The sequence below is a fragment of the Populus euphratica genome, unplaced genomic scaffold (genome assembly GCF_000495115.2).
Source record: "Populus euphratica unplaced genomic scaffold, PopEup_1.0 scaffold112.1, whole genome shotgun sequence".
NCBI classification, from domain to species: Eukaryota; Viridiplantae; Streptophyta; class Magnoliopsida; order Malpighiales; family Salicaceae; genus Populus; species Populus euphratica.
The window spans coordinates 271,993-290,548 of NW_011499997.1; the positions used below are offsets into that span (position 1 = coordinate 271,993).

General features: G+C 33.6%; 1 protein-coding gene across 1 annotated transcript; it reads left to right on the plus strand.

Annotated features, from left to right (window-relative positions):
* The first annotated feature begins 2,715 nt into the window (after positions 1-2,715).
* On the plus strand, positions 2,716-9,574 carry LOC105140705 (uncharacterized protein At4g18490). Its single transcript, XM_011047645.1, has 16 exons — positions 2,716-2,774; positions 3,325-3,388; positions 3,649-3,775; positions 4,134-4,322; positions 4,482-5,297; positions 5,617-5,808; positions 5,880-6,017; positions 6,197-6,337; positions 6,961-7,140; positions 7,243-7,420; positions 7,563-7,630; positions 7,718-7,757; positions 7,887-8,060; positions 8,782-8,892; positions 8,997-9,071; positions 9,171-9,574. The coding sequence occupies exons 2-15, from the start codon at positions 3,325-3,327 to the stop codon at positions 9,039-9,041; spliced, it is 2,463 nt and encodes an 820-aa protein (XP_011045947.1). The 5' UTR covers positions 2,716-2,774; the 3' UTR covers positions 9,042-9,071; positions 9,171-9,574.
* Positions 9,575-18,556: the final 8,982 nt, after the last annotated feature.

The following is an 18,556-nucleotide window of genomic DNA, read 5'->3' on the forward strand; positions in this document are numbered from 1 at the left end:
AAGATATTTTGAATTGATATGAAAGTGCATGTCATGTGATATTTATATGAAATTGACTCATATGAGAATTTTATATAAAGAAATTACTTGTCTTTATAAAAAGACTAACATGATCATTGTGTAAATAATTATTAGACTTAAAATTACTAATTTATTTTATATAAAAAATGTTATGTTTTGATTTCCATTATACTTTGTATTAATCAAGGATAACAAATGAATAAATATTGAATATAATATGAATTATATGAAAATATTTGAGTGATCAAAATATGATTCATCACCTAGATAAATTAGATAAAATATTTTATATATTCTTAAATAATATTGATTGAAAAATCTTTTTTCAAGATTTAATGAAATTTGAAAAAGTCTTTGAATCTTATATGAAAAAATCAATAATTATAGTATTAAGAATACTATCATGAGATAATTAATGTATGTAATATTATTAGGGAATAATATGATATATTGTTATTAATAAGGTTATCAAATTGTTTTCCATAAATGCCTTATATTTTTATAAGATTAGATACACAATATACATATCATATACAACTATACAGATAGATAGATAAAATAGAAAGAGCCAACACTCAATATATAATAATGTTTTTTATTCTAAAAGAGTTTCCAGGAGATTTTTGATTCATTTGTTTGTATAGATTATAACTTGACAACTTATGGTTTAAAATAATCTAACCTTGAAGAATTCATCCAACCTTATAAAGAAGAAATGTATTTCAGATAATATTTGTGCCACCTTAAATGATTTAATAGGATTATAGGATCCTAAAAAAATTATTTTTTATACATTTAAATGTTTAGAAAAACTCAATAGTGGTAATGAAGTTATCATTAAATAATTATGATTGTTAATTACATATTTTAATTCTTATTGGCATTAATCATGAATTAAATTTATTTGCAAAATAAGTTTTCCTAAATTATTTTTCTCTCATATATTTTTCAAAAAACATATTCCTAGTTACTATTGTATGGATGAAGGTTTTTTTAATCTTCGAGAACTTTTCTAGCTAGAAGTAAAAAAAAAAAAGAAAAAAAAAAGGAAACATTTGGAGTTTTGAGTATTGCATCTCTGCTAGTGATACATGGCAGCTGACTTAGATGCATGAGAAATTGATTTTAGTACAAGTGAAATATTTTTAGTGCATATATAAGTTCAATTTTTTAATTCAAAATTAGAAGTTATAACTTATAATAATTAGATGATATGATTTTTTTTTCTTCTAGTTATATTATAACCTCAATTAAATATTCTATACATCCAATGAGTTTGATAATATAAATTCAAATTACCCAATTTTTATTAAATTAAACTACCTCTAATTACTACTAATTAATATTCCAAGAGACATTTTTTTTTATTTTGTTAATGTTGTTTAGAAAAAATGCATTGAACAAATATAGTTATTATACAATTTTTTATTTTATTTTATTTTTATTGGAACAATCATATGAATTTCAATTAACTTCATTATTTCAAGGGGGAAAAAAAAGAATGCTTGAACAGTTTCAATTGTGCATTGCCCTATATTATTTTTAGATCCCTTAATCTTGTTGAAGTCCCCAAAGGCCTAATAAGATAATTTTTCTAAACATAACGATTTTTTTACCCCGTTTTATGCTGATGGGCTGTGTTTTTGTAAAATTTAAATTAATATTTTTAGATTATTTTAACATGTTAATATTAAAAATAAATTTTAAAAAATAAAAAATAATATTTTAAGATTTTCCTAAATAAAAAATATTTTAAAAAATAAATACTATTATAACATCAATCAATAACTTTTCTTTTCCGACAAGGTAATTTAATTATAATTGGGATTGATGTTATTATGATTTTATTGTATTTGAAGGGTGAAAGTAGGGAGGCAAAGTCTATTCCTATCTATTATCCCCATAAAAAATACATAAAAATGATTTTTCCCAAAAAAAATTCTCACGAAAATATTATCGAAAATAATAGTTTTATTTAAGAGAAAGAGTTACATCTATAATCAACCCATCCAATCAAGTAATAAGAAATTTCAGGGGTTCATTGCTAAACTCAAGAAGATTAGAGACTGACCTGTAATTTTGAGATACAAATCTTTTTTGAGTTTTAGGACAGCAACGATACAAAAAGTCTTTTAAACACAAAAAACAATTTAAGGGGCTATAGTGAATTGCAATTCCAATGCAATATTTATTTTTTTTATGATATTTTAATTCATATTTATTTTTATGTCTACATTGTAAAATTTTGAATTTATTTTAAATTAATTGTTTTGAGTTTTTTTATATCTCTCAAAAAATAATTTTAATATATATTTTTTTTATTTTTTATTTAAAAATAACTGTGTCACTCTATCGCGTGCCTCATTTGCAGCCACTGAAATTGTATAAGAAAGACGACCTTCTGAATTGTACTCGTGTCAGCCATAACTAAGCTTGTAAAGCTCAAGTACGCTACAATTTTTTTAAGAAGAAATCAAACAAGCCATCTGTTTGAGTTACCGTCAGTCGACAGAACTAAACGGCATGTCGTGTGAACCTTCTCAATTACTCCTTGAACGACGTGTTGTCAAAGTATTCTTCCACGTGTCACCATCAGGCGTGAGAAGGAAGTAAAAATCCAGCCGTTCATGCAAAGTGTAGTCAGACGGACGTCAGTCGTCGCTCGTTCATTCCCGCCTATTCGATGTCCAGCCCCTTATAAAGACCAGGCACATTCAAAAGGCTGAAAAATTATCGCTCAACGGAGACTCCAGGTTCCGCTCTCCAATCTCAAAATCTGTTAATATTTTCTCGCGAAACAAACATCAAGGCATCTCTCTCTCTCTCTCTCTCACTCATAGTTTGTGTATTTGTTCGATTTTTATAACTAATTTTGATGGAATCACGATCTCATTTTCCATCTCGGTGTTGTTTCGATGATTGGGATGAGATGCTTTCCTTGTTTTTTTCGTTTATGATTCTTTGCTCAAATTAGGTTATGCAATCCGGCACTATTGTTTTTTATTTGGAATTTTTGTGCTTATTTTTTTGTAGTTTTGATTGATTTTGCATCTTACTTCAGTAATTCTCTGCTTCTCAGCTTTAGGTGTTAGTTTCACTCATTAATTAGTTTTATTGCAAGCAGAATTGTTAAAATTGATTAGTTGTTACTAAATGAGGTCATGCACTATTTTTGTGTTTATTTTGTTAAATTTGAACATTTTCTTTCTTTGTTTTTTCTTTTTTACTGATTCATGGACATTTTTTTTTAACATTCAGTTTTCTGGCATATTAATCAATGACAACAGTTTAATCATTTTGCAGATGGCAGAGTCGGAGAAGAAAACTTCATCATCAATTGATCCGAAAGAGAAAAACTCGTTATTCGGTAATCTCTTTGATACACCGTATTCATAGTATGCACTCTAGAAGATTCATAGTGAATGTCATTGATAGGCAGTGCAGATATCTTCATTGTTCTACGAATTTTACGTAGTTGTAGAGTAGTTCTCGATATTTAAGCATTGTGATAAAACTAGTGGTCTTTGAATGGGCCATTAGTAGTCAAATGCTGCGATGGTGTTGATTTCTATAAGATTGTCTCTCTCATGCTCTGGATAGTGAGATCCTAGATTATCTTTGAAGCAGATGTTGACATTGGAAATGAGTTCCTTGGCTCCTGGAAATCAATGCCAGTGATGGATGATGACAAAATGGATTTTGGCTTTGACACAGTTTCCAGTGGCAAGAAAAAGGCATTTAACTTTGGGAACTTGTAAGTGCTTTTAAAAACCTCAAGCATAGAATTTCTCTTATTGAATCCATATATCTTGCTGTAAAATCTTGCCTTCTGTTTTATGACTCAAAATATTTTACTCTGATTCTGGCCATTCTCTGAGTCCAACTCTTATAAATATTTCAATTTCTTTGAACCTATTTCTATTACTCAGTTGGGTAGATAATATGCAATTATGCTGTTCCTCAGTTAACTTGTTTCACCTCTAAAAAACGGCTTTGCAAATTGGTGATAGCTTTGACGCAAATATGCTTTTTTACTAGTCTTACATACTTATTTGGCCACATGGACAGAATATGGTTATGAGTACTAACCTATGGTGCAATATTTTTTTCAGAGACATGAATTTTGATCTGGGTTGTGATTTTGGCAAGTTATCATCCTTCAAAGTTGACATGTCAGACCTTGATTTCCCAATCTCATCCAAAAAGGCTGCAAAATCTAAAGATACATCTGAAGGGGAATCTCCTATGGGTAATAGTCAGAGGAAAAAGGACAGCTTTTCATTCTCTTTTGACTTTAATGAGTAAGTGCGTAACAATCTTTTTGTGCTATTACTGGTCCTCTTATGATAGAGTATTTTCTAGAAGCAATGCCCGATAATACACAATGAGTTATGGAATTTGGAACATAAATAATGAATCTATATATTGTCAATAAATAATGGATTTTTTTCATAATGCAGGTTGGATAGTTTTGATTTTGGTTCAACTTTAAAAAAAAATGAAAAAACTTCCTTGAAGAACCTAGATATCGATGGGGTTGTTTCAGATAGAAGTGTGCGTCAAGGCTCCATAGTTAATCAGGCTAGGGCCTCTGATGCAGTTCTTGATGATGGCCAAACTGAAAAGCCCCCATCATCAGAGAGTGTACCGACTTCGAAGGCTGAGACTACTTTAGGTGGTGGAGGAGGAGACAGTTCTTTGAGTGTCGTTTTGCCTTCAATATCAGGAATGAAAGAAGACACAGTTGTGTCACACAGACCAAGATCTTCCACAGAGAAATCAATTTCTGCTACTGCTGAAGAAACAGACCGACAAAGTAGTTCCCCTGAGAGGACAGTGCCAGCTGAGCCATATGTTCTACAAACAACACAGCTATTAGCAGTCCAGTCTCTTAACAAGAATGATTCGACTCAAGATATTGTTTCAGATGTAGAGATAGAAATTGGTTCTCTGATGACAGATGTAGATGTAGAGTCAGGTGCAGAGCAAATTGTTAACGGTAGAATAGTCGATGTTACTGATCCTAGCCATGAAAGTGCACAGCCAAAGAATTCAGATTCACTACATCTTACTGGATCAGACAATAATGGAGGTGAAAGCAAAAGGACAGATGGTGGAACCCCAATTGATAATACAGTAGAGGCTGAACCAATGCCTGATGATTCAGACTTTGAAACCACTTCCATCAGAAGTCTTTCAGGGACAGCACCACAGGAAAACAATACCAGCAAGGATATCCGGAATTCAGCTTCAAAACTTTTGGTTACATTGGCAAGGTCATAAAGTATACTCGACCTGTGAATTGTGAACTCTATTAATTTGGATTGTTTTGTCAATAGTAATCAAGAAAAATAAGGAACAAAGAATTCCATGCACTATCTCTTGAGCTGCAGTGTGTTTGGAAAATCTAAGAAATAAATACTTTGAATTATTGTGGAGGTTGATGTTCTGTGACCTGAAAATATACTGATGAATGTCTTGTAAATGATAAACAGCATAATTTTTCAGTGTGTAACTGTGTTCATTGAGGATAGATGTAAGGATCTGAAATGAGAAGCTGAGTCGTACTGATGCCTTTCTGTTTACTTATTGTAGCCAAGCCGTGGTTGATAAAATGACAATCATAAAGGAAGAAGAATCAAGAGGCGTCTGCTCTAAGATTTTTAGGAGATCCGCTGAACTTGAGCCCCAGCTACATCAACCATCCTCAGAAGGTGTGGAGGTATCTTCATATGGGAGCAAAGGAATTTCTTCCTTGCAATCAATTCATCCAGAAATTGGAAAAAGGTGAGCATGCTTTCTTTGAAACTGCAGTAAAGAAAATTAGTTCAAGGCACTCTCATTTTTTTTGTCCACAGGCAGGGGTTCACTACAATTGATGCACACTTGGGGAGAAAATTGGTTGGGGATTCAAAATCAGCTTTTAGGGAATTATCAAAAGGTGAACCTACTTTACTGGGAAGTGAAAAGAATGTTAAAACTCTATGCAATATCAGGTGAGGAAAAGTCACTTCTATTCCTGGAATTGTCATTTTGAAACATAAACTTCTATTCTTTGATTCCCTGGTGAAATATTTCTAGTTTTAGAAGCCAAATCAGATTGTATAGCTGTTAACAGCAAAAATGGAATTGCATTGTAGTTTTCAAGTGACAGTGTCCCTTATAATCTCAACAGGGAAAGTATCAACTACGATGGTGGACACAAAGGCAGCAAGCCCGTTGTTACCCCAAGAACTCTTGCTGATAAAGAAGTGCCAAAGAGGAATCCTCCTCGGATAGGAAGCAAAATGAACATTAATGACCTTCATAATTTTGGGTGAGACCTGCTTTGAAGTTTCTTCAAATTTACCTGCTGAACTTGTTACTCCAGAAAAGGGAATAACTTACAATTTTGGACATGATGATCAATTCAACTATAACTTTCTGAACTAGGTTTTGTCTCATTCAATGAAAATACTCGCATATTTTTCATATTTATGTTCTGGATATTTATTGCTCCCTGGATTGCATGCTTGTATTACTTCACTTAAAGTGTGACCTATAAATTTCTCTTAGGATTTCCTATGCCATGATATTCCATTTGCTGATTATGATGTCATTTTCCCCTATTTAGAGTTTCTGTTACCATTAGTGTTCATACTAGAATGTCATTTGTAGTTTTTGATTATGCACCATAGACAATAGACATGGCAGCATATTTCACGTGTTGTAATGCGCTCATGACAACAAAAAGAAGCTAGTATGATGCCATATAATTTTTCTGCATCTTTACAGGTAACTTGTAGGAAATATCATATTTGCAATATGCCGTGGTGCACTGACAATATCTAAATAACTCAACATGTTGTCAATTATTTTTTCTGTATCCTTTCCCTTTGACTTGTGGAAAATATCATTTTTCCATTTTAAGCTTTGGGAGATCCTGGGAAATGTTTTCAGTTGTGGAGTTAATCCTTCCGGATCGACTGGTAAGACAACAAAGTCTAATGCCCAGACAAGTGAGAACTCCAGAATTGCGGTTTTGAGCATGGGATTGTCACAGAACTCGAAGATAATTTCTGCTGAAGGGCTTAAAGCTGTGAAAAAGACACCTGATCTTTCTAGCATGAAAAATTTCAAGTATGTTGATGCAAGAGAGCTTCTTGTTCCTTGCTCCTGTTTATTTTATCTAGTGAAGAGTTTGTGATAAATATTTCTGATGAATGCATGCCTTTCAACAAGGAATATGGGAGAAAAGGAAGGTCCAAATGCTACTCGTGAAAGGGATACCAGTTTTTTGAGAAACTTGGAGAAAAACATGGTAGTGAAGGGAAATAAAGCACCCAAGTCTGTCCTTCCTCTTTGCAATGCTGAGAAAAACACGCCACCGATCACATCTTTGAAGCGGAAAACAAATGAGGTTTTTCTCCCAAATATTGATTACTATGATGAATTTATTTTTACTTTCTATAAGATTTGATGACTGGAGCTCAGTTTTAAGCAAAGGTTTATCATTTTTTCTTGTGGTGTATCATGAACCAAAATAATATGCAATTTTTCAGGCATTGAATGCAGATATAGTGCCATCAAAACCTCTCAAACGTCTCTCTTTGACACCTAGAAACAGCAGGTTGTGTCAAACTATTGTTTATGATTCTTTTACTCAAGTTACTTCTTGTTTTCTGGAATAACACATTCTTTTTCCCCATGCTTGCAGAAACTTTAAGGAATGTTCAGAAAGTATGGTTGAAGATCAGGTGTCCTTTTTTATTTTAACCAAAATGTGGTTTGATATCAGCAATGACTACTAGAATTCATGTGGAAGATATGGTTGGTTGAAACATGATTAGGCAATTTCTAACTTCCATTGCTTTAATAATGGCTAGGTTTGTGATCAAGGTAATCGAGCAGCCAGTGAGACCCCCACTATTCTTTATGGCCATTCCTCTGGACTACAGATTACTGAGGAGGTGAACATGAAAGATGTCGAAATTTCTTTGGCCGTAGAAAATGATGGAAATGTCGAAAAGGCTGAAGCATATGCGAAAGAGCTTGAGGATGTAAGTCAACTGTATATTTATGTTATTTTTGGTATCTATACATGCTTTTGGAACAATAATCAATCCTGAGATTTGAAATTGTTATATTGCAACCATTTTTTTCCCTTTTTGCGAATTGCTTCCATCAATCTCTCCCTTACCCAAAGTCGCAAAGCAGTGGAGAACAAAATTTGGGTTAAAATGCAGTCCATTCAGAACTCAGTAGGTAATTGGTGTCTTGGAATCAATCATGTTTCATGGAAGAAGTTTTTTCCTTTTTTTTTTTTTTTTTTCTGTGTCCTCTCTTGTTACTGTCAGGTAATTCAAATTCCTAGGCATTTAAACCATGTAAATTGTTAATAAGGAAGGCCATTTATGGATAAGTTTCACTTTTATGGTTTAGAAGGTCAGCTTAACAATGTTTTCACTTTTGATTCTTCACTCTCGGGAACAATATTCACTATCAGTCATGGTGTCACACGAGTTGATAGTTCCCTGTCTGGCTACGTCCATCTTTTTATTCAGTAATTAGTTTCCAAAATTGGTTGACTTTAATATATATTTCTACTTGAGCTCATTGATTGTTGACGAACCAAGCTGGCCTTAAAGAGAATCTCCCTCAATTCCAACATCTGCTCTTGTAGTCAATTTGTTTCTTCTTAGGTGCGGCTATCATGTAACCAGAACAAGGTGTGGCTGTAGAATAACAAAAGAACAAGTGACCTTGCTAATTTTCCTGCAGATATGCAACATGTTGAAGAAGAAACACGAGGAGGCAAAAGAAATCATGGTTCTAGCCATTGTGACCAATAACAGCTTGTTGATGCTTAACCATCCCATGTTTGATGAGAAGATATCCTTTTTTTTTTTTTTTTGGAGTTACTGGTACCATTTTTGTTTTTTTGGCTTTGACTTTAGCACTAAAAGGAAGTTTTGTATTCCTTCACAACTGAAAACATGCGCATGGTTGAGAAATTTGCTGCACAACTGGTGTTGAAATAGCTTCAAATGAAATAGCCAGATCAGTAGAAGGTACACCTCTCTCTATATATCTCCCTTTGTTACACGTGCACTTGGTAGTTAGATTATGTAACTGATGGTTCAAACTTCAATATGCTGCGCCTATTTCAGGGACAACATATTCTGTTTCCTGCTGCCGTCTGGACCGTGTGTAACATCTCTCAACTTCAAAGCACTTCAATCAGGAAACATAGTAAATACCCCAACTGCGATGCTCCACTTCCAGGTTCAACGGACTTGACCATCCACGTCTTTAATTTTGCATAATCTCCAAGAATATCCATCCTGTTTACTTTGCTCAGACCACCCAGCTGGTGGTTGAGCCGCTTGTTTCTTCAGTGCTTCAAAACATGTTCATTGATTTAACTGTGCGAGATGCTCTAGTTAGATAAATGTCAATGTAACTGGCGTTGGCTAGATTAGTCATGATACAAAGGAATGCTGTGTTTGATTGGTTATGACACAAAACTGCCATATCTTCAAAACACCTTCTAGCGGGCAGGACTAAGCCATGTCATTGATAGCTTTGGGTGACTACGAACGTTCAATTCCCCGCCGGTTGCCTCTTTTCTTTTAGTTTCTGTGTTTTCTTTATTATTGTTTAATCATTGTCGCAGTCCATAGGTAAAATAAATATACAAATAGGAACAAGCCAGTTTCTCACGAGGTAGGGAGGTAGGAAAGGAAAGACATGATAGTTAAAGTCGGTCTGTTTTTGCTCTTTAAAAGCAGTTTTTTTTAAAATAATTTTATATATATATATATTTTTAAATTTTTTGATGTACGGAAATAAACAATAAATTTTAAAAAATAAAAAAATATTTTAAAAAATTAAATCTAGGCTAGACTGAGTAAGTGAGCGGGAATAAATTATATATGAGTTTGGAAGAATCCAAATTGTGGCAAAGCCCAAAAATCAGAGACCCTCTATTCCCTCCATCTGTTTATGAAAAACCAAAAAAAAAAAAAAACACATCCCAAAGGCCAAAACGAAACTTACCAAAAAGTTTCTCCCCCTCCATCTACGAACGCCAAAATCAAAATTTACTATTTCTCCGAAATCAAAACCACTTCAAAATTTTGTTTTGAAATTCCCCCCCTCCAAAATACCACCATTATGTATGCCCAGTCATGCCTCTCCCATTTCTTCACCACCTCTCTCACGGTATCCCTTGCCAATGGCTGTTGTCTTTCTTAGTCAAGATGACAACAAGGAGAACATCCCTCCATTCTTTCCAAAGCAAGCTACACTAATCACTAAATCCGAATCTCGTCTCCCCACCAGCAACAAAAGAAGAGTCAGGAGGCCACTTGAGGACATTACCGCCCTCTTTAATCCAGAAATCTATTCAACTTCAGCTCTTGATAACAGGATCTATATTTTTCACTCACTTCCTTCAGCTTGCAAAGTGAGAAGTGGAAAGAGGAGAGCTGAGGATGGTGCTGACCCAACCTGCAAGAAGACCACCCAGTTGCTGCTTTCCAGCAAAAATTTCAGATAGTTCAATGAACCAAGTTAATTTTCTCTTATGAATTCCATTGTTTAGACAGTCATTCTGCTAATTGATTGTCCATTGAATCTTGTTTCCATCTTCTTTGTTGTAATTATTATTTATTACAAATTTAGTGTCAATCAATAGAAGTTCTGCAATTTCTTGCACTGGATTGATCTAACCTCACTGTTTGATTTGCTTTGTATTGAGATTACAATAAGAATAACGATTTGATTTCAATCCCAAACAGGGTTCACCACAATCTACTGTCTAGTTCTTGCAGGGTTTTAAATTCTGTTATTACCAAAAGAATGATACAAAAGCAATTTCTCATGTCCTTGTCAATTTCTAAGCAAACCCAAACTCACTTGGAAGCCTTTTGTTTTCTCTCCCCCCTTTTGTTCTTGTTGTCTGTGGATCAAGTCTCTTGCCTGTTTCACGCTGCCAAAATCTTAGAATTGGATGCCAACAAGAGAGATTCAAATTTTACACTCTGTTTGTAAGGAGGGATTGAAGAAGAGAGCTTGAGTGTATACGACTAGCAAGAGGAATGGCGACCCAAGGAGGGATTTTCTCACTTGTAACTTCTAACACTCCTACCATTATATTTTTCTTTGAAATTTTCAATACTTTTAATTGAGATGGATTCACTTCCATCTTTACTCTCTTTGTCAGCCAAACAACTGGATGGATAGTAAGTTATCAATCATTTCACCTCCCTCCTCCCTATCCTTCCATTTTTCCCAATCCGTCCTTATTAACAAATATAGATGAAGGCAATTTCATTTTACTTGAAATCATACCCTAGTTATGAACAGATTGGAAGACATCTATTGAGCTCTTTCTTTTTCCTGTTGAAATCATATCAATTCATCTGAAGACAATGATTGAGCCTTTTCTTTTTTCTGATTTTGGCCCCTAGTCCATGTATAAGAAGATGCATGATCATGTCAGCTAACTCAGAGCAGTATTTGTTATTCATACATGAGCTTGGACTCGTAGCTAAGCTTGGCCCGAGAATGATCCAAATTGTTAGCAATCTTTGCAGAGAATGCACCCATAATTAACCAAGTTGATAGCTGCAGAGATTCGTATACCTTAAACTAAGGCTAGAGTGTAGGATACTAGTTAATTTGCCGTATGTTACAAAGGAAATGTCTAAAGCAATTGGTGAAAATTGATTCCATCATAGTTACTAGATATGAAGCAGTTGGCCAGCGTCAATTCCTGAGGGCAAAATACAGATTAAGGCACTGTTTGAAATTGTCTTCCAAATAGCATTTTGTGAAAATTTAATTTTTTTAATGTTTTCATATCATTTTGATATGTTGATATCAAAAATAATTTTTAAAAAATAATTAAAAAAACATTATTATGATGCATTTGTATTTTGAAAAGCAATAACTATCACATTTCCAAACATCTCCTGAGCATTCATATGATAGGGGTGGCGGCGCCAGCCTGCCATGAGTGGGTTCATTCTTAATGCTGGATAGAGTGGATTCAACAGAACATTATTACTAAAAAATTTCTGAGTGCAACATTAAAGAGACTGTTTTTACTAGCCTGGAAGCAATAAAGAATTCAAGGATTTGCTTGTACGAGGTTTCTGTCGTGGACAAAAGATTCTGACGAGCACCACCACATATTCTGATCTGAAGTGGTCTGTACTTTTTCTGAGGAATCAGAAAACTAAAGGGATTACAGTCGGAACGTGTAATAACCATATAACCACTAAAAACACAGTAAGATGAACTCATTCCACCCACTTTTGTCATTATAAGAAAAAGGGATCTCTGTTGATCTCTATATATTACACCCTCCCCATTTGTTTCTCTGCAGAACAGAGTTCCTGAGAGATTAAGAAATATGGCTTGCGTGAGATTTTACTTGTGCGTGATGCTACTATTGCTGTCATTTGCGCGATCTGAAACTCGCCCCCTTGATCCTTCAGCTGCGAGAAGGAACCTGATCAGGACAATTCGAGCCCTGGGCGAGACTGAGACTTACAATGTCAAGCAGGGGAACGAAGGCATGATCGCCGGTCGATTCTCAAGTAAACGAGTGAGTCCAGGAGGACCTGATGCTCAACACCACTAATAAAACAATGAAGATTTAGTGTGAGAGGTAGAAAGTTTTCATAACCTGCAATAAGAAGTCTCCTGCAAGTCTAGATAAGACCGTGTTTGTAGCTCTCAGATATGTGATGCTTTGATAGCTATTTAACTTGATATGTTCATGGAATCGCCATGGCCATGTTGTAGGGAACTCCTACTATGTTGTAATAAAACGAGCGTAATTCTTATGATGGAGCTCGAGTTATCAATTTTACTGTTTTGCAACTTGGAGTTACTTTTTATCCTTCTTTGAAGTTAGCGAGGTGGAAAATATGAGAGAGTAATATAAAATAATTGTGGGATAGTTCCTTGGCATACAGTTTAAATAGCTTAACCTTTCTTTGACAGAAAAAGAGAAACGATAGAAGAAACATAAATTTACACAAACATTACTAGGTTTGACAGAACAGAAACGGAGCTGGTTAGCTCATAAAATGATTTATAAAAAGGCAATGCTGGTTACTGGAACTGGAAGAAACAGTAAGTTGGTATTCTAGTAACAATGGATAAGATGAAGTCCATTAAAGATACCTTCCTTTCTTACAACTGGGGCTGCTCCGCTGGGCTTAAAATCACAGCTGCTTACTCTCTACAATGCGCTCACTCATAATCTGGAAACTTCTCAAGTTTCAACAATGATAAGCTGGATCATTTCTACTCCGTGACACAACGCAACAGGTATAAAATTATGGAATCTATGCAAGCAATCTTTATTATGCCTATTGCGCCGAAGTTGTTGGTTTAGGATTACGTGAAAGCATGGCATCTTGACTCTGCTCAGCCCCAGAAGCATCTGTTCTGATTTATCTGTCATTCTTGTGCTTAGAATCTACTTTCAGGTTTGCTTAGATAGCAGAATCAAGGAGTGAGTTGCAGGGAGATTTTTAACTGAAAAGGAGATCAAATAAGAAGCAAATGTTAAAAGAAACCAGACACTAGTGTCCATTGCTTGATTTGTCCTTTCTTTCAAAAAACACCCTGCCATTTCATTCTCTCAATGGCAGCATTCTACCCTTTATTCCAAAGGCAACAAGCATCACACTTTCATCTACTGGAAACATCAAGACAGTTCATAATGCTTACGCCTCAAGCACCTTCAACACATGTGCTTGAAGCCGTAGAGCACTGCCAATGTACAAAAGTCACTTTTCAGAATGATTTTATAAGAAAACAGACCATTTCCTTGTAATAAAAATGCAGTCAAATCCTATATTGATCTTTCAAAAAAGTAATCAGATTAAACAATACGAGAGCTCTCAGCACTCCATAACGATGGAGGATTGTGTACGGATTTTCTGTCCTATTCTCTTGGATTGTTCTACTCTCTTCTGTGTATTCTGCATAGCATATCAAACAAAGGAAGTCACCATTTAGAACCTCAACTTTTACTGGGAACTAAAAGCGGGTCTCGTATGCTGGCCTTAATTCTTGATCTCAGCTTGGTTCGGTTCTAAATTAACTTAGCTACATCAAGAAAAAGACAGAAAGTTTCCCTCACTAGCCCAAATCCCAAAAGCATGAAATGAATTGTTATTACCATGTTAATTCAACACGAAATCCAAAAGTAAGGATCATAGTAGTCCTCAATATATCATATTTTTCTATCACGAAAAAGTAATGCTGCGAGAGCATAACAAGTTAACAAGTGAGTTCTGACATGGCTTGAAAATTGTTATTGGTTTGGATAAAGCACCTGAAGACTCATGATTCATGCTTGAAATTTGTTTGAAGTCGAGTCAATGGTGATTGCATGGATTCTTACCGATTAGAATGCAAGATAGGAAAAAGGATTGGATTTGTTTGGAAGCTATTATGAAAAATCCAACAGAGAAATCTAATTTTTTGTTCTCAGCGTGGGACAAAGACCTCGGCCTGGGAGATTTGGCGAAGCATCCTACAGGTGTAAGTAGCTTTCATGCCCAGTGGAAAAAGGAGGAATGCCTTTCAAGAGTGAGCTTTTTAACTGCAAAATTGCGATGCCTGCTCATAGCCCTTTAACTTAAGTGTTAGACCTGACTAGACTGTCACACTTCACACGCATATATGGCTAAAAACTTCAGCACCAGATTGGATAATATGAGTAATTGAAAATGATGTCTCCTAGGCTTAACTTTGTTCAATAGTAGGCTAATGGATACCTCATCCTTGTCAGTCTCTTGTTTCCACATCATACAAAAATAAAAACAGAAGTTGTTTACAGAAATGTTACTTCAGCCACAAGCACAATATTACAAGCAGGAAAAGTAAAAACAGCCAAAACACAGATTGTTGTTTACTGCTTCCAGGATTATGTTTGGATTTGATTCGACTTGTCATAGAACCATGTCCACTACAATTCTTTGCAGAATTATGTTTGGATAGTTGTTTGATTCGACTTGTCATAGAACCATGTCCCATTTTGCTTCACCTGGATTTGTGCCTTCAAACACTGTAAGGTTTAAGGAGCAATTAGTATTTTAATTCCTTACTGTCAAAGATTGGGAAAAGCACTAATCATGGATCATTAAATAGGATGAAGCAAGCATATTTTCAAATCATGAAAATAAATATTAGAATTTCTATTGGCCGGCATGCTCTATCAATATTAGAGCTAGCAGATATGTCTATATTGCTTGACTTGGTGACTGGATACATGCACTCATTGGATTATGCAAGTTCTTCTTCCTATATTTTTTAAGCATCATTCACAGGTATTCTTGTGAAGAGACAGAAACAGATCTGCCAGTCATGTAAGCTCTTTTATTACATTAGTGATTAGTCCCATGCTACTTGGCTAGACTAACTTGCATGTATAAAAACATGACATCTGTTACTGAAGCCATGGTTCTACAGAATGATCTACGTCCCTATTGTTCCCCCCCCCCCCCCCCCCCCCCGGTCTCATCTAGCTTTATTGCTTTCTGAGGACAAAATCCGTATATGGCACAGAAATCTTCTTGCTGCTCAGTTTCAGCATCAGCAAAGTTTTAATGGATAAGGTCTGAGATTAAATTGAACAATTTGATAAACTATAAAAAATTTTTTTTTTTTAATAATCCACTGACAATAGCAATATTTATAAAGCTCGGCAGCGACGTTATGCTTATCTGACAGCACTACCCGGCATGGAAAAGGCAGTTACGCTCTAAGTTTATCCAAATTAAAGGGCTTTCTCGATTCTGGTTCTCGGCTTAGCTCCATGAGGTCATCTTCTATGGGAACCATGGAACTGATAGTTGATCAACTGGCCGGTATAAAACAGGGTGCTACTTTAACCTTAGCATTACTTAGGCTTGAATGAAGCTTCTGCTTGGTGTCATCGACGGTCTTCCTGGTGAGTGGTACCTGATGGTACAATACAAAAAGAAGTCTGTATACCTGACACAATGCATTGGCTGGACGGGAATAATATAATTATTATTTTCCTCCTCCAACAAATAAAACAATAAGCTCAGTATTGGGATAATTTAGTCTTGTCCATAGGAGTCTTTAGTCATAATGGGATAAGGGGATTGATAGGGTACAATTAAATCTAAGCACTATGTAAAGGATAAATTATTCTTAATTAACAGTACGTTTTTTTAAAAGGTTGATAAATGATAAATAGGTATTTTTCTTTTTTATATGCATAACATAAAAACTATATTATTTTTATAATATCAATCTTTTAATCAGGTTGTTAAACAATTCTTAACAAAATTTAAATAAACTTGAAAAACTGAAAACTAGATTTGATAGAACTCTAACCCAATTATTAAAAATGAGGCTATTTGTATCATATTTTAGTAATAGATAATTTTTACTATATATATATATATAACAATGAAAATTTCATTGCTAAAGGCAACATAAAATTTGCAACTGATTATCTATTGCCAATTGAAAAAAATTATTTAAATCTTAACTTAAAACTAAAATTATACAAACTATTGATTAGCTTTAACATTATAAAATCTCAACCGTTGATTAGCTTAAAAGAAAAGAAAAATTCTAAACTTGCACTCTCCTTTTTTAGAAACGTAAATACAACAAAGAAAAAAAATAATCCACTAGAAAATTAACTTATAGCTTCTTCATCTCCTTTGTCCCTAACATCCATAACTCCAGAAAAATAGTTAACTTGCACACTCTATACATTGATATGATTTTCCTTCATCCCTAACTTTTATCTTCATTTTCTTGTCCCTCATTTCAACAAATTCAACCTTTCTTTGTAAAATATAAAAAACACAGACCCATGATAATATCCCATTAGACCTATCATTATCACCTTAGAACATTCTTGATTTACCTCCTCTCTTTATTTATAGGTTGGGTTTTCCACTCTTCTCTTCAATAATTTAGGTAACTTTAGGATTTATTGTTTTTTTTATTGCAATTTAGCTTACACTGAAAGGGTTTTACCTAACTTTTTCAATCTCATGTGTTCTTCTCTCATGTAGATTCCATCTTGCTCACCTGGATTTATTGTTACTCCGTCATGCTCGCAAGTAACAAATTTTGTTTGATTGATACTTTGAATAATGGTTTTAGGTTGTTCATTCAATAAAATTGAGGGTTTATGAAATTTGTTTTACCACGATATATAATCTAATTATCTAATTATGCATGTTTAATATTTGAATATTTATCAAAACCCTTCAATTTAATTTGTAAGGTTATCGTTAACAAATTGTATGATAATATCTTTTTTGTGCTTTGAACCATCTTTTTTTCTTTCCTCATTCAATGCGAGTTTGTATAAAAATATTAATTGAATGATTTTCTTTCATTACATTTGGTATTAAGTTTCTTTTTGGATAGAAATTATCGAACCAAAATGAAGCCAGGAAGCCAATATAAGTGTTCCCAGAAATGACCATGACATTGTAGGTGCATGGACTTATAATATATCAATTAACTATAAATTTATGTCTGTAAAATATTTAATTTTTGTTAAATATTAATTGATGTGGAGGTGACTGTATATCTTAAGAATATGGTATCCAACATATTGTTATCAAATTGCCCGGTGGAGTTGAACAAATTATTAAGAGTTTGTTTAAATTATTTTACATTATGTACATTTTAAAATTCAATTTCTATATTTGGACAATGCTATGAACTTTGACTAGAGATTTATGTTGTATATGTTTTATTTTAAAGGATTGTTTAAGCACTAGTAGTTAAGGAAATATGCTTGTTTTTATGACTTTCTAGGTTAGATTTTGAAGCTGATATTTAAAAGAATTTATTAAATTTCTTTAAGTATACCGATCTGATTTTAAGGGCATGTTTTTAAAATTATCTTAAAAGGAATTTAGTTTTGATCAACAAGCAAGTTGATTCAAGTTCTACCTATTTAGGAGTATTGTGTTGTTGATGAAAAAAAAGATGATTAATATATGATTCATAGTTAGGATTAATTTAAATGTGTAATCAATTCTTTAAAAAATATGAAATAGTAATTAACAATTTTTTTTTTGATAATTTATTACATAATGTTTTACTATTAGATTAAGAAAAATATTAAATTAAATAACATTCTAAAATCTTTATTTCTAAAATGCTTATTGATTTTATCATTTTAATTAGATTAATATAGATGATCAATCATGCATGTATCTTCATCTTATGGATGGTTGTCTTCGTCCTGAATACATTGCGGGTGTTATAAGATTTATCAATTTTTTATTTTCAATTGATAAAAATGTATCTTGGAAAAAAATTAGATGTCCTTATATGAGGTGTAAAACTATTTTTTTTTTTAAAGAAAGATGATGTTTATAAGTACTTATTGACAAAATGTTTTTTACCATTTTCTTTTAAAGAAAGATGTTTGTAAGTACTTATTGACAAAATGTTTTTTACCTTGTTATAAAAATTAGACTATACATGAGGAGCCTTATGTCACAGAACCAATATTGGT

Coding starts and splice junctions, on each gene's coding strand:
- LOC105140705 (XM_011047645.1), top strand. CDS start 3,325: ATGGCAGAGTCGGAGAAGAAAACTTCATCATCAATTGATCCGAAAGAG. Junction 3,776..4,133: donor GCATTTAACTTTGGGAACTT/GTAAGTGCTTTT, acceptor TATTTTTTTCAG/AGACATGAATTTTGATCTGG. Junction 6,018..6,196: donor AAAACTCTATGCAATATCAG/GTGAGGAAAAGT, acceptor TAATCTCAACAG/GGAAAGTATCAACTACGATG.